Below are 25,068 nucleotides of genomic sequence, written 5' to 3'. Positions count from 1 at the left end.
TTCTGGGGCATATCAATCCACAACAAAATAAATACTGATTCGAGGACAGAGCTATCGAAAACATGGCCAACCAGGTGAGTTCTAAGATTAAAAGCTGCACAGAGCTGGATCAGGAAGGGAATCTCAGCAATGGGAATCATGGTGGAGTCTGGAATGAGGCAGTTCATAATTAAGAGTTCCCCCAGGAATGGCAGAGATGAGGGAAATCTGTTTCTCTGAGGGTCTTAAGCTGGTGAAATTCTCTTGCCCTTTGAGCAGTCGGACTGGGGTTAATAGGGACGTGGTGACCCAGTGATATTATCGCAAAGCTATTAATCCAGAGACTCAGCTAATGTCTCAGTGACCTGGGATTAAATCAGGCCATGATTGAATTTGAATTCAGTAAAAAAATCAGGAATTAAGAGTCTAATGATGACCATGAATCCATTGTCAGTTGTCAGGAAATGTCCTTACCTGGTCTGGTCAACATGGAACTCCAGACCCACAGCAATGTGGAAACGTAACTGATGTTAAAAATCAACCCCATTGGTCAGACAAACCTGAAAACATGGGGGGAGCTGGGATGGAGCTGGGATGGAGCGGGAATGGAACTGGGATGGAGCTGGGATGGAGCTGGGATGGAACTGGGATGGAGATGGGATAGAGCTGGGATGGAACTGGTATGGAGCGGGGATGGAACTGGGATGGAGCTGGGATGGAGCGGGGATGGAGCTGGGATGGAGCTGGGATGGAGATGGGATAGAGCTGGGATGGAACTGGGATGGAGCGGGGATGGAACTGGGATGGAGCTGGGATGGAGCGGAGATGGAGCTGGGATGGAACTGGGATGGAGCTGGGATGGAGCGGGGATGGAGCAGGGATGGAGCTGGGATGGAGATGGGATGGAGCTGGGATGGAGCGGGGATGGAGCTGGGATGGAGCTGGGATGGAGCTGGGATGGAGCAGGGATGGAGCAGGGATGGAACTGGGATGGAGCTGGGATGGAACTGGGATGGAGCGGGGATGGAACTGGGATGGAGCGGGGATGGAACTGGGATGGAACTGGGATGGAGCGGGGATGGAGCTGGGATGGAGCTGGGATGGAGCTGGGATGGAGCGGGGATGGAACTGGGATGGAGCTGGGATGGAACGGGGATGGAACTGGGATGGAACTGGGATGGAGCGGGGATGGAGCTGGAATGGAACTGGGATGGAGATGGGATGGAACTGGGATGGAACTGGGATGGAGCTGGGATGGAGCTGGGATGGAGCAGGGATGGGGCGGGGATGGAGCGGGATGGAGCGGGGACGGAGCTGGGACGGAACTGGGATGGAGATGGGATGGAACTGGGATGGAGCTGGGATGGAGCTGGGATGGAGCGGGGATGGAGCGGGGATGGAACTGGAATGGAGATGGGATGGAACTGGGATGGAACTGGGATGGAGCTGGGATGGAACGGGGATGGAGCCGGGATGGAGCCGGGATGGAGCTGGGATGGAGCTGGGGATGGAGTTGGAATGAAGCAGGGATGGAACGAGGATGGAGCTGGGATGGATCGGGGATAGAGCTGGGATGGAATGGAGATGGAGCTTGGATAGAACAGGGATGGAGCTGGGATGGAGCTGGGATGGAACTGGGATGGAGCGGGGATGGAGCTGGGATGGAGCTGAGATGGAGCGGGGATGGAGCTGGGATGGAGCTGGGATGGAGCTGGGATGGAATGGGGATGGAGCTGGGATGGAATGGGGATGGAGCTGGGATGGAACTGGGATGCAGCTGGGATGGAACGGGGATGGAGCTGGGATGGAGCTGGGATGGAATGGGGATGGTGCTGGGATGGAGCTGGGATGGAACTGGGATGGAATGGGGATGGAGCTGAGATGGAGCTGGGATGGAACTGGGATGGAGCTGGGATGGAACTGGGATGGAGCGGGGATGGAGCGGGGATGGAGCTGGAATGGAACGGGGATGGTGCTGGGATGGAGCTGGGATGGTGCTGGGATGGAGCTGGGATGGAGCTGAGATGTAATGGGGATGGAGCTGGGATGGAACTGGGATGGAGCTGAGATGGAACGGGGATGGAGCTCTAATGGAACGGGGATGGTGCTGGGATGGAGCAGGCTTAGAGCTGGGATTGAGCTGGGACAGAGCTGGAATGGAACTGGGATGGAGCTGGAATAGAGCGGGGATGGTGCTGGGATGGAGCGGGGATACAGCTGGATGGAGCTGGGATGGAACGGGGATAGAGCTGGGATAGAGCTGGGATGGAGCTGGAATAGAGCTGGGATGGTGCTGGGATGGAGCGGGGATAGAGCTGGGATAGAGCTGGGATGGAGCATGGATAGAGCTGGAATGGAGCTGGGATGGAGCTGGAATAGAGCTGGGATGGTGCTGGGATGGAGCGGGGATACAGCTGGATGGAGCTGGGATGGAACGGGGATAGAGCTGGGATAGAGCTGGGATGGAGCTGGAATGGAGCTGGGATGGTGCTGGGATGGAGCAGGGATAGAGCTGGGATAGAGCTGGGATGGAGCTGGGATGGAACGGGGATGGGGCTGGAATGGAACGGGGATGGTGCTGGGATGGAGCTGGGATGGTGCTGGGATGGAGCTGGGATGGAGCTGAGATGTAATGGGGATGGAGCTGGGATGGAGCTGGGATGGAACGGGGATGGAGCTGGAATGGAACGGAGATGGTGCTGGGATGGAGCTGGGATGGAGCTGAGATGGAGCTGAGATGGAACGGGGATGGAGCTCTAATGGAACGGGGATGGTGCTGGGATGGAGCAGGCTTAGAGCTGGGATTGAGCTTGGACAGAGCTGGAATGGAACTGGGATGGAGCTGGAATAGAGCTAGGATGGTGCTGGGATGGAGCGGGGATAGAGCTGGGATGGAGCTGGGATGGAACGGGGATAGAGCTGGGATAGAGCTGGGATGTAGTTGGAATAGAGCTGGAATGGTGCTGGGATGGAGCGGGGATAGAGCTGGGATGGAGCGGGGATAGAGCTGGAATGGAGCTGGAATGGAGCTGGGATGGTGCTGGGATGGAGCAGGGTTGGAGTTGGGATAGAGCTGGGATGGAGCTGGGTGATCTATGTACACTTATAGAAGCTGCAGTTGATGTCAGGAAGATAGGCCTGGCAATGAGTGAAAGGGAGGGTGATACAGGATAGCTCCTCCACAGTTGACAATGTGGCTCAGGGTGAGATATCGCTGCTGAAGGCACTCTGTTTAGGGTTGGATGGGGAAAGGAGTAAAGTTGAAAGTGAGAACAATTCCAGGTAAATGCAGTTGGAACAAGGTGATATCATCAATAACGGACAGAGGGTCAGAAAGAGGAAGAGAGGACATTCAAGTTAGAGTTGATTCAATTCCTTTGAACCAGCACATGTGAAAAATATGTTCAAAGATGTGAGAAGGGAGAAATGTTGCAATTGGAGTGGTAGATCTTCAAGGTCAGAGGGATAAAGAATATGTTTTGCGAAGGGGAGTGGGAATTAAGAATGCAGGGAAACCGGGCAGCGTTTCTGCTGTGTGTCCATTTATCCCAGACTCTGCTGGCAGGGTCTGACAAAGGCTGTAGTGCAGTCAATCCCACAGCTTCCAACTCCACATTACTCCATCAGGGTTGAGGCACATTTGGTCTGGTAAATGTCCCTTGCTTGAAGGAAGTGTACTTACCACCCGAGAACTATAAACATAATCCAAGCTGCCAATTTTAAATGCCAACTCAAGAGAAAGGTCACCTGCTACTTGGAAAAGCATGGCCTAATTAGGAACAGTTCGCATGGCCTTGTGCAGGGCAGGTCATGTCTTACCAACTTGATTGACCTTTTCAAGGAGGTGACAAAGGGGGTCGATGAGGGTAGAGTAGTGGATGTTGATTTTAGTAAGGCTTTCGACAAAGTCCCTCATGGTAGGCTCATCCAGAAGATTAAGATGGGATCCACAGTGATTTGGCTGCATGGATTAGAATTGGCTTGCCCATGGAAGGCAGAGGGTGGTGGTGGAGGGGTGTATTTCAGGCTGGGGGTCTATGACTACTAGTGTTCCACAGGGACCTGTACTGGGACCTCTACATTTGTGATGTACATAAATGACTTGGATGGAAATGTAGCTGGGTGGGTTAGTAAGTTTGCAGATGATTCAAAGATCAGGGGAGCTGTGGATAGTGTAGTAGGTTGTCAAAGGATGTAATGGGATATAGATCAGTTGTAAATATGGGCAGAGAAATGGCAGATGGAGTTTAATCTGGCTAAGTGTGAAGTGCTGCACTTTGGGAGATCAAATGTTAAGGAAAAGTATACAGTGAATGGCAGGACCCTGAACAACATTGATGTACAGCGGGATCTTGGGGTTCAAGCCCATAGCTCCCTGAAAGTGGCCACACAAGTAGATAGGGTGGTAAAGAAGGCATATGGCATGCTTGCCTTTATAAAAAATAAAACATAGAACATTACAGCTCAGTACAGGTCCTTTGGCCCTTGATGTTGTGCCAACCTGCAAACCAATTTGAAGCCCATCTAACCCACACTATTCCATTATCACCCATATGTTCATCCAGAGACCATTTAATTGCCCTTAAAGTTGGTGAGTCTACTATTGTTGCAGGCAGAGAGTTCCATACCCTTACTATTCTCTGAGTAAAGAAACTACCTCTGACATCTGTCCTATATCCATCACCCCTCAGTTTAAAGCTACATCCTCTCGTGCTAGCCATCACCATCCGAGGAAAAAGGCTCTCACTGTCCACCCTATCTAACCCTCTGACTATCATATATGACTCTATGAAGTCACCTCTCAACCTTCTTTTCTCTAACGAAAACAGCCTCAACTTCCTCAGCTTTTCCTCCTCAGACCTTCCCTCCATACCAGGCAGCATCCTGGTAAATCTCCTCTGAACCCTTTCCAAAGCTTCCATTTCCTTCCTATAATGTGGTACTCCAAGTGCGGCCACAGCAGAGTTTGTACAGCTGCAGCACGACCTCATGGTTCTGAAACTCAATCCCTCTTCCAATAAAAGCTAACACACTGTATGCCTTCTTAACAACCCTATCAACCTGGGTGGCAACTTTCAGGGATCTATGTACATGGACACAGAGATCTCTCTGCTCATCTACACTACCAAAAATCTTACCATTGGTCCAGTACTCTGCATTCCTGTTACTCCTTCCAAAGTGAATTACCTCACACTTTTCCGCATGAACTTCCATTTTCCACCTCTCAGCCCAGCTCTGCAGTTGTCTATGCCCCTCTGTAACCTGCGACACCCTTCTGCACTATCTACAACTCCACTGACCTTACTGTCATCCACAAATTTACTAACGCATCCTTCTACGCCCTCATCCAGGTCATTTATAAAGATGACAAACAGCAGTGGCCCCAAAATTGATCCTTGCGGTACACCAGTAGTAACTGAACTCCAGGATAAACATCTCCCAAAAACCATCACCCTCTGTCTTTTTATAACTAGCCAATTTCTGATCCAAACCGCTAAATCAGCCCCAATCCTATGCCCTCTGTATTTTCTGCAATAGCCTACTGTTGGGAACCTTATCAAATGCTTTACAGAAATCCATTTATACCACATCAACTGCCTTACCCTCATCTACCTGTTTAGTCACCTTCTCAAAGAACTCAATAAGGTTTGTGAGACACGACCTGCCCTTCACAAAACCATGTTGACTATCCCTAATCAACTTATTCCTTTCGAGATGATTAAAAAGCCTATCTCTTATAATCCTTTCCAACACTTTACCCACAACCAAAGTAAGGCTCATTAGTCTACAATTACCAGGGTTATCTCTACTCCCCTTTTTGAACAAGGGGACAACATTTGCTAATGTTCAGTCTTCTGGCACTATTCCTGGAAACAATGATGTTGTAAAGATAAAACCCAAAGGCTTGGCAATCTCTTCCCTAGCTTCCCAGAGAATCCTAGAATAAATTCCATCTGGCCCAGGGAATTAATCTATTTTCACACTTTCCAGAATTACTAACACCTCCTTCCTTATGAACCTCAATCCCGTCTAGTCTAATGTACCTCAGTATTCTCATCAACAACATTGTGATGACTTTTTTGTAATCTTTTTAGATTACATTACAGTGTGGAAACAGACCCTTCGGCCCAACAAGTCCACACCGACCCGCCGAAGCGAAACCCACCCATACCCATACATTTACCCCTTACCTAACACTACGGGCAATTTAGCGTGGCCAATTCACCTGACCCTGCACATCTTTTGGACTGTGGGAGGAAACCGGAGCACCCGGAGGAAACCCACACAGACACGGGGAGAACGTGCAAACTCCACACAGTCAGTCGCCTGAGGCGGGAATTGAACCCGGGTCTCAGGCGCTGTGAGGCAGCAGTGCTAACCACTGTGCCACCGTGCCGCCCACAATTGTCTTTTAGTTCATTTAGTGCCTCTCCTATCTTCTCATACTCCATGCACAACTTCCCACTACTGTCCTTGGCTGGCCCTAATCTTACTCTGGTCATTCTTCTATTTCCATATAAAGAAAGCTTTCGGGTTCTCCTTGATCCTGTCCACCAACAACTTCTCATGTCCCCTCCTGGCTCTTCTTAGCTCTCTCTTTCGGTCTTTCCTGGCTACCTTGTAACTCTCATCTGCTCTAACTGAGCCTTCACATCTCATCCTAACATAAGCCTTCTTCTTCCTCTTGGCAAGAGATTCAACTTCCTTAGTAAACCACTGTCCCCTCGCTCGACCACTTCCTCCCTGCCTGACAGGGACATACTTATCAAGGACACGCAGTAACTGTTCATTGAAAAAGCTCCACATTTCGATTGTGCCCATCCCCTGCAGTTTCTTTCCCCTTCCTATGCATCCTAAATCTTGCCTGATCACATCGTAATTGTCTTTCCCCCAGCTATAGCTCTTGCCTTGCGGTATATTCCTACTCCTTCCATCGCTAAAATAAAGGTAACCGAATTATAGTCACTATTACCAAAGTGCTCACCCACCTCCAAATCTAACACCTGGCTGGTACCCAGTACCAAATCCAACGTGGCCTTGCCCCTTGTTGGCCTGTCTACATACTATGTCAGGAAACCCTCCTGCACTCATTGGACAAAAACTGACCCATTTAAAGTACTGGAACTATAGCTTTTCCAGTCAATATTTGGAAAGTTAAAGCCCCTCTTAACAACTACCCTGTTACTCTCCCTCCTATCCAGAATCATCTTTGCTATCCTTTCCCCTATATCTCTGGAATTTTTTGAAGGCCTATAGAAAACTCCCAACAGGGTGACCTCTCCTTTCTTTTTTCTAATCTCAGCCCATACTACCTCAGTAGAAAAGTCCTCATCAAACGTCCTTTCTGCCGCCGGAATACTGCCCTTGACTAACAATGCCACACCTCCCCTCATTTCACCACTTTCCCTGTTCTTACTGAAACATCTCAATCCCAGAACCTGCAACACCCATTCCTGTCACTGCTCTATCCATGTCTCCAAAATGGCCACAACATCAAAGTCCCAGGTACCAACCCATGCTGCAAGTTCACCTACCCAATGCTCCAGGCATTGAAGTAAGCACACTTCAAACCACCTTCCTCCTTGCCAATGCCCTCTTGCAACCTTGAAACTTTATTTATGACCTCATTACTCTCAACCTCCTGTACACTGGAGCCAAAATTCAGATTTCCATCCCCATGCTGAATTAGTTTAAACCCACGCGAAGAACATTAGCAAACTTCCCTCTCAGGATATTGGTACCCCTCTGGTTCAGGTGTAGACCATCCTGTTTGTAGAGGTCCCACCTACCCCAGAATGAGCCCCAATTATCCAGGTGTCAATCTCTCCCACCTACACCATACCTGTAGCCACGTGTTCAACTGCTCTCTCTCCCCAATCCTCGCCTCGTTAACATGTGGCATGGGTAACAAACCAGAGATAACCACTCTGTTCGTTCCAGCTTAAAGCTTCCACCCTAGCTCCTTGGTCAGGGAATTGAATACAAGAGTCAGGATGTCACATGTAGCTTTATAAAACTTTGGTTAGGCCACACGTAGAGTATTGTGTTGAATTCTGGTCATCATATTACAGGAAGGATATGGAGGCTTTGGAGATGGTACAGAAGAGGTTTACCAGAACGCTGCCTGGAATAGAGAGTATGAGCTATAAGGAGGTGCTAGAAAAACGTGGGATGTTTTGTATGGAGTGGCGGAGGTTGAGAGGAGGCTTGATAGAAGTCTATAACATTATGAGATGCATAGATGGTCAGAATGTATTTTCCAGAGTTGAAATGTCTAATATGAGGGGCCATGCATTTAAGGTGAGAGGGGGAAAGGTCAAATGAGTTGTGAGGGGCAAGTTTTTTACATAGAGAGTGGTAAGAGACTGGAACATGCTGTTAGGGTGGTGGTGGAAGGAGATATAACTGGAGCATTTAAGGGACTTTCAGATAAGCGCAAGAATATGCACCAATGGAGGGATATGGACCAAGGGTAGGCAGAAGGGATTAGTTTGATTTGGTGTCATGTTTGGCACAACATCATGGGCTGCAGGTCCTGTTCCTGTGCTGCACTGCTCTATGCACTGTGTTCTCTCTCTCTCTCTCTGTTCTCTCTCTGCCATGTGATTGTGGGCTGCACCCATGGAAGTATGAACACAGCAGAGTGGAGACCTGGGCATCTTAACTCAGACTGAGCTGTGCCAACCAGTCAGCCTCCTGCCCACACTTCCCCCTTAACCCATCCCTGGAGCTTCAAGCAGTCAGATCTATGTGATTTGTGTCAGGTTGGGTTAGAGATTTCCATGCAGCATTTGAGAAAAGAGGAATCCTGGGTCACGCAAGCTCAACAGGACTATCTGGGATGAGTTCCTCTGACAGACACATTCTCTACAGATCTAAACCTATTTTGCTTCACAATCTTACTTCTATAAAGAATCAGCTAATGGACAAAACAATCATTAATGCATTAGATTGAAACCACAAGACCATAAGACATAGGAGTGGAAGTAAGGCCATTCGGCCCATCGAGTCCACTCTGCCATTCAATCATGGCTGATGGGCATTTCAACTCCACTTACCCGCATTCTCCCCGTAGCCCTTAATTCCTTGTGACATCAAGAATTTATCAATTTCCGCCTTGAAGACATTTAGCGTTCCAGCCTCCACTGCACTCTGCGGCAATGAATTCCACAGGCCCACCACTCTCTGGCTGAAGAAATGTCTCCGCATTTCTGTTCTGAATTTACCCCCTCTAATTCTAAGGCTGTGTCCACGGGTCCTAGTCTCCTCGCCTAACGGAAACAATTTCCTAGCGTCCACCCTTTCCAAGCCATGTATTATCTTGTAAGTTTCTATTAGATCTCCCCTTAATCTTCTAAACTCCAATGAATACAATCCCCAGATCCTCAGCCGTTCCTCATATGTTAGACCTACCATTCCAGGGATCATCCGTGTGAATCTCCGCTGGACACGCTCCAATGCCAGTATGTCCTTCCTGAGGTGTGGGGACCAAAACTGGACACAGTACTCCAAATGGGGCCTACCCAGAGCTTTATAAAGTCTCAGTAGCACAACAGTGCTTTTATATTCCAACCCTCTTGAGATAATTGACAACATTGCATTCGCTTTCTTAATCATGGACTCAACCTGCATGTTTACCTTTCGAGAATCCTCAACTAGCACTCCCAGATCCCTCTGTACTTTGGCTTTATGAATTTTCTCACCGTTTAGAAAGTAATCCATGCTTCTATTCTTTTTCCCAAAGTGCAAGACCTCGCATTTGCTCACATTGAACTCCATCAACCATTTCCTGGCCCCAACACTGAACCCTGCGGGACACCGGTTGTCACCGGCTGCCATTCGCAACTTTTATCCCAAATCTCTGCCTCCTGTCAGACAGCCAATCCTCATCTTGAACACCATGGGGAGAAAGTGAGGTCTGCAGATGCTGGAGATCAGAGCTGAAAATGTGTTGCTGGAACAGCGCAGCAGGTCAGGCAGCATCCAGGGAACAGGAGAATCGACGTTTCGGGCATAAGCCTTCCTGAAGAAGGGCTTATGCCCGAAACGTCGATTCTCCTGTTCCCTGGATGCTGCCTGACCTGCTGCGCTGTTCCAGCAACACATTTTCAGCTCGAACACCATGGGCCCTCACCTTGCTCAGCAGCCTCCCATGTGGCACCTTATCAAAGGCCTTTTGGAAGTCTAGGTAGATGACATCCACTGGGTTTCCCTGGTCTAACCTACTTGTCACCTCTTCAAAGAACTCCAACAGGTTTGTCAGGCACGACCTCCCTTTACTAAATCCATGTTGACTTGTTCTAATCCGACGCTGCTCTTCCAAGAATTTAGAAACCTCATCCTTAATGATGGATTCGAGAATTTTACCAACAACCGAGGTTAGGCTAATTGGCCTATAATTTTCCATCTTTTGACTTGATCCTTTCTTGAACAAGGGGGTTACAACAGCGATCTTCCAATCATCTGGGACTTTCCCAGACTCCAGTGACTTTTGAAAGATCTCAACCAATGCCTCCACTATTTCCTCAGCCACCTCCCTCAGAACTCTAGGATGTAGCCCGTCGGGGCCAGGAGATTTATCAATTTTAAGACCTTTTAGCTTTTGTAGCACTTTCTCTTTTGTAATGGCAACCATACTCAACTCAGCCCCCTGACTCCCTTTAATTGTTGGGATATTACTCATGTCTTCCACTGCGAACACTGACGCAAAGTACTTATTAATTTCTCCAGCTATTTCCTTATCTCCCATCACTAGGCTTCCAGCATCAGTTTGAAGTGGCCCAAAGTCTACTTTTGCCTGTCGTTTGTTTCTTATGTATTGAAAGAAACTTTTACTATCATTTCTAATATTACTGGCTAGCCTACCTTCATATTTGATCCTCTCCTTCCTTATTTCTCTCTTTGTTATCCTCTGTTTGTTTTTGTAGCCTTCCCAATCTTCTGATTTCCCAGTGCTCTTGGCCACTTTATAGGATCTCTCTTTTTCTTTAATACATTTCCTGACTTCCTTTGTCAGCCATGGCTGTCTAAGCCCTCCCCGGATAATCTTTCTCCTCTTCGGGATGAACCTCTTTACAGTGTCCTCAATTTTACCCACAAACTCCCGCCATTTTTGCTCTACTGTCTTCCCTGCTAGGCTCTGCTTCCAGTCTATTTTCATCAGTTCCTCTCTCATGCCCTCATAATTACCTTTATTTAACTGTAACACCATTACATCTGATTTTGCCTTATCTCTTTCAAACTGCAGACTGAACGCTACCATATTATGATCGCTGCTTCCTAAGTATTCCCTTACTTTAAGATTTTTTATAAAGTCTGGTTCATTACATAGCTCTAGGTCCAGAATAGCCTGCTCCCTTGTGGGCTCCATGACAAGCTGTTCCAAAAAGCCATCCTGTAAGTATTCCACGAATTCCCTTTCTTTGGATCCACTGGCAACATTATTTACCCAGTCCACCTGCATATTGAAGTCTCCCATGATCACTGTGACCTTGCCTTTCTGACATGCCTTCTCTATTTCCCGGTACATGTTGCGCCCCTGGTCCTGACCACTGTTAGGAGGTCTGTACATAACTCCCACCATGGTTTTTTTTGCCTTTATGGTTCCTCAATTCCACCCACACAGACTCCACATCATCCGACCCTATATCATTCAGCACCATAGATTTAATTTTGTTCTTAACTAACAAGGCAACCCCGCCCCCTCGGCCCACCTCCCTGTCTTTTCGATAAGTTGAAAATCCTTGGATGTTTAACTGCCAGTCCTGACCAATACAATCCAGAAGAGGGGCATTGGAAGCTCAGTGATTTATCAGGGAAATATTATTTAAGCTCTTAAGGAAGAGGTGATTTGACAGCTTGGCCAATTTGTTCATTTTATGTTTACTTTCACTGAGAAAGCCCAGAACAATGCAATGGTCTTTTCTGTAATGACAGGAGATTGTATCGAGATTTCTACAGATCTTAACAAAGCGAACAATTCTTATAAAAACAAAATCCTGCAGATGCTGGAAATCAGAAAAAAAAACACTAAAAGTGCTGGAGAAACTCAGCATCTGTGGAGAAAGAAACAGAGATAATGTTTCAAGTCCAGTGTGACTCTTTCTTCAAAATTTCATCAGTTCTGAAAAAAGTTTATACCAGGCTCGAAATCTGAACTGTTTCTCTCTCCACAGATGCTGCCAGAACAATTCTTACACCTAACGAGAATATTATTCCTCTCTCCAATTGTGTCCAACTAGCACTTTATCAGTTATGTATTTATTCATTCACAGGATGTGGTTTTCGCTGCTGAGGCCAACATTTATTGGCCAGCCCTAATTGCCTAGAGGCCAGTTAGGAGTCACCCACATTGCTGCAGGTCTGGAGTCACATGTACGATAGACCCAGTAAGGACAACAGTTTCCTTCCCTGAAGGACTTTAGTGAAACAAATGGGCTTTTTTCTAACAATTGACAATGGTCATTATTATATTTTAAAATTCATTTTTATTTTAGATTCCCTACAGTATGGAAACAGGCCCTTTGGCCCAACAAGTCCACACCGACCCTCCAAAGAGCAACCCATCTTCCTTTGACTAATACACCTAACACTACAGGTGATTACCCATAGTCAATCCACCTGACCTGCACATCTTTGGATTGTGGGAGGAAACCGGAGCACTCGGAAGAAACCCACACAGGCACGGAGAGAATGTGCAAACTCCACACAGTCGCCCGAGGTGGGAATCAAACCCAGCTCCCTGGCACTGTGAGGCAGCAGTGCTAACCACTGAGCCACCATGCCACACTTTAAAAAGTGAATTCAAATTCCACCATCTGCTGTAGTGAGATTCAAACCCAGACCCACAATAAGGCCATCGCCTCCCTCAATATCGGGTATTGTACCGTTGAGAATGTATTTTCTCAATTAATGCTTGACCAATGTTTAACTTCTCAACCCCCTCCAAAGGAATGGTCTGCAACATTTTGATGTGGAATGAAAGTTCTGAGCAGGGTCTCTAACCTGGTAATCCTCCACCTCTTGTTGGGAGTGACCCAGTTGGGTAGCCAACAGAACCACCAAAGGGAGTCAGTGAAGTGTTTGTGGTGTCATGGAAGCTGTTAAAATCAGGAATCCTTGTGAAGACTGCAGTCTGGGGCTGGTTGGTGGGATCTGGTCCATAGCGTGGGTTCGTGTTTTGATTAAAGAACCCATCCCCATCTTCAGCTTGGGATTTTGTTGATGTCTTCTCTTTACAATGCACGCAGCCCATTATCTGAAAATCTGTAATTCAAGCAGAAAGGGCATTAATATCAGATGTTGAAATCTTACACGTCAATCAGTTTACTTAGCTGTCCCTTGTTCAGGAACATAATGATATAAAAGGATGGACTGACTCCTGGGTGGTTCATTGTGGCTGTGATGAGACCCCTTGTGGTTAAGACCATGGACCATAAGAAATAGGAACAGGAGTAGACCATTTGGTCCCTTAAGCCTGTTCCACCACTCCCTAGGATGATGGTTGATCAGACATTCCTCATGTCCACTATCCTGCCCTTTCCCTTGATACCCCAAATGATCAAGAATTGATCTGTCTTAGGCATAAATATCCACAAGGACTCTGCCACGCCCAAGCTCTCTGTGACAAGGAGTTCCAAAGACTGTTGTGGCTTGTATGTGGCCTTGAATTTGGCAGCTGAGTGTGTGGGTGGGGGGATGAGGGGTGTTCTCAGTAGGTGTGTCAGCTGAGTGTGTGGGGGTGGGGGGATGAGGGGTGTTCTCAGTAGGTGCGTCAGCTGAGTGTGTGTGGGTGGGGGGATGAGGGGCGTTCTCAGTGTGTGGTCCAACTGAGTATGTGGGGGTGGGGGGGTGAGGGGTGTTCTCAGTGGGTGGCCCAGCTGAGTGTGTGGGGGTGGGGGGGATGAGGGGTGTTCTCAGTAGGTGTGTCAGCTGAGTATGTGGGTGGGGGTGTGAGGGGTGAGGGGTGTTCTTAGCGGGTGGCCCAGCTGAGTGTGTGTGGGTGGGGGGATGAGGGGTGTTCTCAGTAGGTGTGTCAGCTGAGTATGTGGGTGGGGGGATGAGGGGTGTTCTCAGTAGGTGTGTCAGCTGAGTGAGCGTGGATGGGGGGATGAGGGGTGTTCTCAGTGGGTGGTCCAACTGAGTATGTGGGGGTGGGGGGGGTGAGGGGTGTTCTCAGTGGGTGGCCCAGCTGAGTGTGTGGGGGTGGGGGGGTGAGGGGTGTTCTCAGTGGGTGGCCCAGCTGACTGTGTGTGGGTGGGGGGGTGAGGGGTGTTCTCAGTGGGTGGCCCAGCTGACTGTGTGTGGGTGGGGGGATGAGGGGTGTTCTCAGTGGGTGGTCCAACTGAGTATGTGGGGGTGGGGGGGGTGAGGGGTGCTCTCAGTGGGTGGCCCAGCTGAGTGTGTGGGGGTGGGGGGATGAGGGGTGTTCTCAGTAGGTGCGTCAGCTGAGTGAGTGTGGGTGGGGAATGAGGGGTGGTCTCAGTAGGTGCGTCAGCTGAGTGTGTGTGAGTGGGGGGATGAGGTGTGTTCTCAGTAGGTGTGTCTGCTGAGTATGTGGGTGGGGGTGTGAGGGGTGAGGGGTGTTCTTAGCGGGTGGCCCAGCTGAGTGTGTGTGGGTGGGGGGATGAGGGGTGTTCTCAGTAGGTGCGTCAGCTGAGTGTGTGTGGGTGGGGGTGGGGGGGTGAGGGATGTTCTCAGTGGGTGGTCCAACTGAGTATGTGGGGGTGGGGGTGGTGAGGGGTGTTCTCAGTGGGTGGCCCAGCTGACTGTGTGTGGGGGTGGGGGGGTGAGGGGTGTTCTCAGTGGGTGGCCCAGCTGACTGTGTGTGGGTGTGGGGGGGTGAGGGGTGTTCTCAGTGGGTGGCTCAGTGCCACTCACACCCCCCCCCCCCAGATTAGGAAGGCCTGTGGGCTGGAATATTGGGACAGGCCCTGAGGTGGATTCACAATGAGTGGGCCACAGGACTTTGGTGAAGCAGCCACAGAATCACAAATATTCACTTTCAAAACCAATAATTCCAGCTTCCTGAGTGGACTGACCATAAGATCATAAGAGGTAGGAGTGAAAGTAGACCATTGGGTCCATTAAGTCTGTTTACCTTTGGATAAACATATGGATAACAATGGAATAGTGTAGGTTAGATGGGCTTCAGATTGGTTTCATGGGTTGGTGCAACATTGAGGGCCGAAGGGTCTGTACTGTGCTGGAATGTTCTATGTTCTGCTCCACCTTTCCATGTGATCGTGGCTGATCTGATAATCCTCAACACCACTTTCCTGCCTTTTCACCATAACCCTTGATTCCCTTCCTGATTAAAAACTCTGTCTGTCTCAGCCTTGAACATACTTAACAACACAACCTCTATAGCACTCTCGGGTAAAGAATTTCACAGATTTACTCCCCTCTGAGAGAAGAAATTCCTTCCCATCACTATCTTTCATGGTCAACCCCTTATTCAGAGATTATTGCCTTTGGTCCTAGACTCTTCCATAAGGGGAAACAACTTTTCTACATTTACCCTGTCAAGGCCCTTAAGAATCCTATATGTTTCAATAAGGTCACCTCTGATTCTGTGAAACTCCAGAGAGAACAGGCAATAACCTACCCAACCTGGTCTCGGAAGACAGTCCCTCCAATACCAGTCGAGTGATTCATCTGTGTCAGTCTATCTTTCCTTAGATTAGAGACCCAAAACTGCTCACAGTATTACAACTGCAAATGGATGAGTTTCTACATTCTGCCATCTACCCAGGATCCTGTTCACCTCCATATCAATGAGCTTTTTCAGACATACACAAGTCTGTGATTGCCACGCAGGGTGAATTGTGGGCTTTAATAATGACAGCTTGTATTAATGTGCCTCTGACATAGTACAAAGTCCTGTTTCCACTGTTACACTGTCAAACAATATTTATCAGAGTGTCACATGAGCAAATATTTAGGAAAATGGCCGAATGCTGTGGTCAAACAGACTCTTTCAGGATTGTCTTAAAGGAGAGAAGCATGGGAGATGGAAGTGATGTGGGTCAGGGAGAGGGTAGTGGGTGTGGGTCAGGGAGAGGGGCGTGGATCAGGGAGAGGGTAATGGTGCAGCATCTGAAAGTGGCGCATGAAGAACAAAGAAGAAAGAAAATTTACAGCCCAGGAACAGGCCCTTCGGCCCTCCAAGCCTGAGCTGATCAAAATGTACTGTCTAAACCTGTCGGTCAATTCCTAAGCATTTGTATCCCTCTGCTCCCCACCTACTCATGCATCTGCCCAGACACATCTTAAATGAATCTACCGTGCCTGCCTCTACCAACTCAGCTGGCAACGCGTTCCAAACGCCCACCACCCTCTGTGTGAAGTACTTGCCGCGTGTATCCCCCTTAAACTTTCCACCTCTCACTTTGAAAGCGTGACCTCTCGTTATGGAATCCTTCAGCCTGGGAAAAAGCTTGTCTCTATCCACCCTGTCTACACCCTTCATGATTTTGTAAACCTCAATCAGGTCCCCCCTCAATCTCCTTTTTTCTAATAAAATAAACCTAACCTACTCAACCTCTCTTCATAGCTAGCACCTTCCATACCAGGCAACATCCCCGTAAACCTTCTCTGCACCCTCTCCAAAGTGTCCACATCCTTTTGATAATGTGGTGACCAGAACTGTACACAGTATTCCAAATGCAACCGAACCAACGTCCTGTACAATTTTAACATGACTTGTCAGCTCTTATACACAACACCCCATCCAATTAAGGCAAGCATACTATATGCCTTCTTGACCACTCTATCCACCTGTGCTGCCACCTTCAGGGTACAGTGGACCTGCACTCCCAGATCCCTCTAACCATCAACTTTTCCCAAGGCTCTTCCCTTCATTGTATAATTAGCTCTAGAACTAGTCTTGCCTAAATGCATCACCTTACATTTGTCTGGATTGAAATCCATCTGCCACTTTTCCGCCCAACTCTCCAGTCTATCTATATCCTCCTGTATTCTCTGACAGTCCCTTATACTTTCTGCTACACAATTACATGAGAACAGATATCCAGAGGATTGTGGTAATCATAGAATCCCTACACCATGGATACAGGCCATTCAGCCCATTGAGTCCACCTTGACCCTCCAGACAACAGCCCACCCATGAAACATTAACCAAAGCTCTGCCTTCCATCTCTGCTGGGTACTATTTCAAGACGGTGAAGTGAATGCTTCCCCTCTACTCTGGCCAATATTCATCTTTAAGTTAACAACCAACTAAAAACAGATTAAAGATCATAATCACGATCACATTGCTGCATGGGGGAGTTTACTGTCTGTAAATCGGTTGCTGCATTTCCTCCAATACTGACCAGACTGCCAATGAAATACATTGAAATAAAGTGATTTAAGATGTCCTGAGGTCATTAAAGACACTATGTAAATGCAAGTCTTTCATTTTTAGTACTAGCTTCTGAATTGTTACAATCCTAGCTCATGGTAATGTCGGGCAAGTCAGATCCTAAAACAAAACTTGGCTGAAGAGACCGTTAGTCATAATTCTGCCATTGATTTACCATGATTGTCAGTCACTGAAGATGCTCATAAGAAGCTAACAATGTTCGATTGACAAGAAAATGTCATGGTTTCTTACATAAAAAAGAAAACAATTCACAAACTATTTCGAATTGTCTAAGGACTAGTTGAGATGATCTTATAACAACTATCAGAAAAGTAGATTGAATATTTTACTCTAAACAACTATCTCGCAGATACTCAACCCTAGAGACTTTAAAGTTCCTCGTTCAGGCTGTAATTGGTTTCTTTCCTGCAAACATTTGTTCAATGGTATTTTTTTCATCGATGCCTCTTTGTGAGGCCCCTAAACAAATTGCTAACACAGCTTACTTTGTTCTTAATGTGAGTTACTCTCTGACATAGTAAAGCCTTCGGTTTCTGGAGTTTATTTTTCTCTGGATAACTAATCAGCCTCTCAGGACTTTCTCTGATCTTAAACCAGCGCCAATTTGGGCTTTCACCCTGTGGGGAAGACAAGAAGCAAATCCTTTTGGGTTTCAGTATCAGCTCCTTGGGGGAGGGGGTTGGTTGTGTTCCTTGTTGCCAGACACTCTGTGCCAGCAGTAAGAAGGGGGGGGGGGGGGGTGCCCTAATGAGTACAAAGTCTCTCTCCCTGCCTCTGGCACCTCCCCATCCACAACCCCCACCTCCTTACTGCCAACTCCCCACTGACTCTGGACCTGCTCTCATTCACCTGTGACCTGGGTCACTTGCAGCTAGTGACCCCAGCATATTCAATTTCCCACTTCAGACCCTGAATTGGCAGCGAGACAAGTAGATCACCCTTATACCCTACGGGGGGCAGTGGATAGGAAGGGTATGGGACCCCCACTCACCACCTTCCACCTGATTTAATGCCTCCTATCACCACAGAGAGGGTATATAAAACTCCACCTACCTTTGTCAGAACTGAAAACGATTCGAGTAAAAATAGTTTCTCAGTAAGAACAGCAGCAGGGAAAGGGAGCAGGGGTAAGACCAAGGGGTAAAATGACAAAAGGGAGTGAAAGTGGAAGGTAAAAGACAGTCAGAAATGAGACAAGTAAAGAAACACGATGGGTCCAGAGAAGCTGAAAACAATAGAAGCAGAATCTTTGCAGAAGCTGCTGTTCAAATGATGAACATTCATCAACCTCAAAAATTAACACCGACTACAGCATTCTCTGATTCACTCACTCTTTCCAGCATTGTGAGTGTGTGTGTGCGCGTGTGTGTGTGTGTTTTTAACCTGATGTTTTTAATTGAATTGAAAGGAATGTATAATTTTTATGATTTAACATTTACATTTCTTCAAGTTCAACAAAAAAGAAAAACAAACTATATACATATCTATTCATTATCTGACGTGACCTTTGAGTATATCACACTTTAATGCTGCACTTCCCAAATTATAACACTGTAAAACCCAGTAGCTGGTGTTTTGTTAAAGAACCTATTAGTTTTGAACTCTTAACCCTTTTGTATTCTCCACTACTTTTCTTGCACATAATGTCTGAACCTCTGCCACAATTGATGAAACTTTCCCCAATCTCCACTCTTCAGGAGCTGGAAATAGTTTGTTTTTAAAAGGTTTATGGCTCATTTTATTTCCCAGTAGACTCTCATTGTGACCACGCTCCTGTACAAGTGGAAGGCAGCATTACAGGATTCCTCTCAGTTATTGTTGCTGTTTGGATATATATTTCTGTGGATTAGGGATTGTTAATTTATTCTCCTGAATCAGCCAGACCCATCCACGAGGGAATGTCATAGTTCAGTACTTTGGAAGAAACCTTTAATTGGGAGATTTTTGGCAAACTAGCTAGGGGGAAGCGATGGTCAAGTGGTCTTATTGTTGGACTATTAATCTATGTAATGTTCTGAGGACCTGGGTTCATAGCAGATGTTGGAATTTGAATTCAATAAAACTGATGGTCATGAAAACATTGCCAATTGCCAAGAAATGACCTAGAGGGATGGAAATCTACCATCCTTTCCCAGTCAGGCCTATATGTGACTTCAGGCCCACAGCAACGTGGTTGACTTGTTAATGCTCTTTGGGAAATTAGGGATGGGCAATAAATGTCAGGCGAGCCAGCAACACCCACATCCTGTGAATGAATGAAAGAAATTTACTTCTCATCTCTGAGGTTGCCAGGGTTGGAGGATTTGAGCTATAGGGAGTGGCTGAATTGGCTGGGGCTGTTTCCCTTGGAGCACCAGAGGCTGAGGGGTGACCATATAAAATCATGAGGGGCGACCTTATAAAATCATGAGGGGCACATAGGATAAATAGGCAAGGTCTCTTCCCTGGTTGGGGGAGTCCAGAAATAGAGGGCATAGGTTTAAAGTAAGAGGGGAAAGATATAAAGGGGACCTAAGGGGCAATGTTTTCAGGCAGAGGGTGATGTGTGTACGGAATGAGCTGCCAGAGGAAGTGGTGGAGGCTATTACAATAACAACATTTAAAAGGCGTATGGATGGGTATATGAACAGGAAGGGTTTGGAGGGATATGGGCTGGGTGCTGGCAGGTGGGACCAGATTGAGTTGGGATACCTGGTCGGCATGGACGGGTTGGACCGAAGGGTCTGTTTCTGTGCTGTACATCTCTATGACTCTATGATACACTCAGCCTTATCCGTATGTCTTGGGGACAATTATTCCCAATTGGCCAATATTTATCAGTCAATGAGAGATTAATTGTCAAAATTTATAATAAATGTGATGAAAGATGTTTAATATATATTTTTACTTCTGGATTTGGATTTTGAAATGGAGACAAATAGATTTTGGTTACTGTTATCTACTGTGGTTTGAAAGAATGCCAATATCTAATGGAATAAAGGAATTGGTAGTGGATATATTAATGGTTAAATGCGTATTAATAGTGGTATAAACTTGGAGAAGTAGTAATCAATGGGGTGTGAGTCTTATGGAGTGCGGGTAACCGAATTGAAGTTATTACTAAAAGTTCAAAAACTGTCATTTTATAGAACATAGAACAATACAGCACAGAACAGGCCCTTTGGCCCTCGATGTTGCACCGACATGTGAACTATTCTCAGCCCGTCCCCCTACACTATTCCAAAATCATCCATGTGCTAATCCAAGGATTGTTTAAATGCCCCTAATGTGGCTGAGTTGACTACATTGGCAGGCAGGGCAATCCACACCCTTACCACTCGCTGCGTAAAGAACCTGCCTCTGACATCTGTCTTAAATCTATCACCCCTCAATTTGTAGTTATGCCCCCTCGTACACGCTGATGTCATCATCCTAGGAAAAAGACTTTCACTGTCTACCGTATCTAATCCTCTGATCATCTTGTATGTCTCTATCAAATCTCCTCTTAGCCTTCATCTTGCCAATGAGAACAGACCTAAGTCTCTCAGCCTTTCCTCATAAGACTTTCCCTCCAGACCAGGCAACATCCTGGTAAATCTCCTTTGCACCTTTTCCAATGCTTCCTTATTGAATTCTTTGAGAAGGTGACTAAGGAGGTGGACGAGGAGAAAGCAGTAGATGTGGTGTATATGGATTTTAGTAAGGCGTTTGATAAGGTTCCCCATGGTAGACTACTGCAAAAAATACGGAGGTATGGCATTGAGGGTGAGTTGGAGGTTTGGATTAGGAGTTGGCTGGCTGGAAGAAGACAGAGGGTAGTAGTTGATGGCAAAGGTTCATCTTGGAGTGCCGTCACTAGCGGTGTTCTGCAAGGATCTGTTTTGGGACCATTGCTGTTTGTCATTTTTATAAATGACCTGGAGGAGGGGTTAGAAGGTTGGGTGAGCAAGTTTGCGGATGATACGAAAGTCGGAGGAGTTGTAGACAGTGAGGAAGGATGTGGCAGGTTACAGCGGGATATAGATAAGCTGCAGAACTGGGCAGAAAGGTGGCAAATGGAGTTCAATGTAGCTAAGTGTGAGGTAATTCACTTTGGTAAGAGTAACAAAAAGATGGGATACTGGGCTAATGGTCGGATACTTGGTAGTGTGGATGAGCAGAGGGATCTTGGTGTCCATGTACACAGATCTTTGAAAGTTGCCACCCAGGTAAATAGTGCGGTGAAGAAGGCATATGGCGTACTGGCTTTTATTGGTAGAGGAATTGAGTTCCGGAGTACTGAGGTCATGTTGCAGTTGTATAAGACTCTGGTGCGGCCGCATCTGGAGTATTGTGTGCAGTTTTGGTCGCCATACTATAGGAAGGATGTGGAGACACTGGAACGGGTGCAGAGGAGGTTTACCAGGATGTTGCCTGGTATGGTAGAAAGAACGTATGAGGAAAGGCAGAGGCACTTGGAGTTGTTTTCATTGGAGAAAAGAAGGTTTAGGGGTGACTTGATAGAAGTGTACAAGATGATTAGGGGTTTAGATAGGGTCGACAGTGAGAATCTTTTTCCACGTATGGAGTCAGCTATTACAAGGGGGCATAGCTTTAAATTAAGGGGGGGGTAGGTATAGGACAGATGTTAGGGGTAGGTTCTTTACTCAGCGAGTCGTGAGTTCATGGAATGCCCTGCCAGTAGCAGTGGTGGACTCTCCCTCATTATGGGCATTTAAGCGGGCATTGGAGAGGCATATGGAGGATAGTGGGCTAGTGTAGGTTAGGTGGGCTTGGATCGGCGCAACATCGAGGGCCGAAGGGCCTGTACTGCACTGTATTCTTCTTTCTTTCTTTCTTTCTTTCTTTCTATCTGTCTGTCTGTCTGTCTGTCTGTCTGTCTATCTATCTATCTATCTATCTATCTATCTATCTATCTATCTATCTATCCTTCCCGAAATATGGGGACCAGACTGTATACAATATTTCAAGTGTGGCCGCACCAGCGTTTTGTATAGTTGCAGCATGATATTGCGAGTGTCTTACATTGGTAACAGAGGATGGTGCAGTCAAAATGTAAAGTTTTGAGGTATGATTGTCCACCTCTGTTTGGATAACTATTGGAACAACAAAAGAACAGTGTCGACCTATGTTACCTCTTCATCAATGAGGAAACAAGTTATGGCCTTAGCACTTTCATTATTGTACAGAAACTGGATAAGAAGCAATGCGTTCTTTAGGTTTGGACCCTGATGATGTGAACATGGGTTGAACAGCTAGTTAACTTTCACTAATATCATTTATCCAAGAGATGAATTATTGACTGCTTATGAGGCATGAGCAGATTTTGACAAATTTATAAAGACTGAGTCTAGTATATAATGGAATTCTGTAGATCACATGGAAGATTTCAAAATTTCCCAAAGTGTGCTTTTATTGTTTCTATTCATTCATGGGATTTGGGTGTCTCTGGTTGGGTTAGCATTTATTGCCCATCCCTAATTGCCCAGAGGGCACTTAAGAGTGAACCACTGGAGGGTGGGTGCACATCTACCATGAATGGCATGGACTCACTAAAATATGATCAAGATTCTTTGAGTAAAAAGGATCCAAAAAGAAGAAATTGAAAGTTCTACCAGTTGTAGGTTTGGATTAATATTTCTCTAAAATCTAAAAAAGTGCTCATTCCTTTTCAAACAGCTGGAATCAATAATTTATTTGCATGGATACAGTGTTCAGTGAAACACCACCATTAGTAGGTAGGCCATCAATGAAGGAAGGAGAAAGTGAGGACTGCAGATGCTGGAGATCAGAGTCGAGAGTGTGACACTGGAAAAGCACAGCAGGTCAGGCAGTATCCGAGGAGCAGGAGAATCGACGTTTCAGGAATAAGCCTTACTGAGACTATTGGGGAACTAAAATGTCGATTCTCCATCAATGAAGGAAGCACAGTTGAAACTGGAAATCTCAGCAGATAAAGCAGCATCCATGGAGACAGAGCAAACTAACATTTCAAGTCTAGATGACTCTTCAACAGAGCTCTGACCCGCTGTGATCTCCAGCATTTTATGATTTCAGTACAGATTCCAGCACTTGCAGTAATTTGTTTGTATAGTTGAAGCTGGATACAGAAAACAAAACGCTATTGTATTTTGAAAATATGTGAATATTCAGTTTACAACATTGAACACTCCTGTATTCCTTTACTGGAACATAATCTTTGCTGGAACATAACCTCTCAATAATGGAATTAAATGAGTGTAGTTGACATCAAAAGATAGAAATTTAGAAGGCAAAAAGTCAATTGTTAAAATTGCATTGGTAATCTGGCCATCTGTTCTCCACAAGGTGAAAATGTCTAGTCATAGGATGGGGAATAAATGGGGAGAGTAGAAGTTCATGTAAGCGATCTGATAAATGTCAAATTTGTACAAAAAAACCAAAGGAAATCAAGGTAGCCAATTAAAAAGTCTGCCTTTCGCAAGCGATTTCAACAAGACACTGGCCATGGATTTTATAGAATGCTGAGAAAAAAAAATTCATTTTATATTTTATGGATTTTACAACCAGATTTTGTCAATTAACTATATTTCATAGTTAGGATCAGAAAATATTTGTGGATAAGGTAATGGAAAAGTGAATATGGTCTGAACTTGGACCACTGACAATTTCTCACCAATAACTGGAGGGGCAGGGAGTTTATTAATGTTGAATTCAGAGTTATGTGTGTGAAATTGAAACATAATAGTTATGATATCAGCAGCAGAAAGCCCTTTAGCAATGGGGTTTGTGAAAGGAATCATGCAGTGGTAGACAACATGGTTGATAAAACTTTGGCAGAGCTGTCCAACTATATCTTATTGGCCCAGAATCGTATATGTTTCAATAAGATCATCTCTTCTTAATTAAGATGAATAGATTTCTGGATGCAGTCTCACCAATGCCTGGTAAAGACCTGTCTACTTTATTATTCTTTAGAATTTTAAAGGTTCAGGGGTGGTCTGATTGAAATCTTCAAGAAAGGCTGGATAAAAGTAAACTATTTCCATTGGTTGGGGATTCTAGAGCTAGGGGCATAGTCTGAGAATTAGGGTCAGACTGTACAGGAGAGATATTAGAAAACACTCCTACACACAAAGAGTTGGAGAGGTTTGAAACTCTTCCATAAATGGCAGTGAATACTGGATCAGTTGTTAATTTGAAATCTGAGATAAATAATTCTTTTGCTAAGCAAAGCTATTAGGGATATGGGCCAAAGACAGGGATATGGAGTTAGGTCAGAGATCAGCCAGGGTCAAATTCTGGTAAATGGGACTTGTTCAGATTGGGATGTCTGATCAGAATGGACGAGCTGGACTGTGCTGGATGACTCTATGACTCTATCTCATTGAATGGTAGTATGGGTTTAAGGGGCTGAATGGCCTACTTCTGTTCTTATGTTCCTCTACTCTATCCCTCCTGTAATATAGACTTTCATTCCATTAGCTTTCCCAATTACTTGTTGTATCTGCACATTAACTTTTTGTGATTAATGTACAACGGTACACTCAGATCCCTCTGCACTGTCGCATTCTGCAATTTCTCTCTATTTAAATAATGTACCATGTTTCTATCCTTCCTGCCAACCTACTTCATCTGCCAAGGTTTTGCCTATTCTCTTCACTCATCTGTATCATTTTTCAGGATTCTATACAAACTGAACATTCTGAAGAGCAGTCACCTTAGACTTAAAACATTCATTCTGT

At 46.1% G+C, this 25,068-nt stretch overlaps 1 protein-coding gene across 13 annotated transcripts in view; it reads right to left on the bottom strand.

The window, feature by feature from the left end:
* Nucleotides 1-25,068, bottom strand: part of LOC122563474 (proto-oncogene tyrosine-protein kinase Yrk-like) — a 346,505-nt gene that overhangs the window by 62,474 nt on the left and 258,963 nt on the right. For all 13 annotated transcript variants that reach the window (XM_087976674.1, XM_043717232.2, XM_087976677.1 and 10 more), the window contains one exon: nt 12,985-13,245. In XM_087976674.1, the coding sequence (XP_087832800.1) occupies nt 12,985-13,234 (250 nt within the window). In that variant the 5' untranslated portion in view covers nt 13,235-13,245. The remainder of the gene's footprint in view (nt 1-12,984; nt 13,246-25,068) is intronic.

The sequence above is a fragment of the Chiloscyllium plagiosum genome, unplaced genomic scaffold, assembly GCF_037043375.1.
Source record: "Chiloscyllium plagiosum isolate Xiang-an unplaced genomic scaffold, Cpla_swu_hap1 HiC_scaffold_30, whole genome shotgun sequence".
NCBI lineage: Eukaryota > Metazoa > Chordata > Chondrichthyes > Orectolobiformes > Hemiscylliidae > Chiloscyllium > Chiloscyllium plagiosum.
The sequence above is the reverse complement of the archived record's forward strand: the minus strand, read 5'-3'. Positions and strand labels throughout refer to the sequence as shown.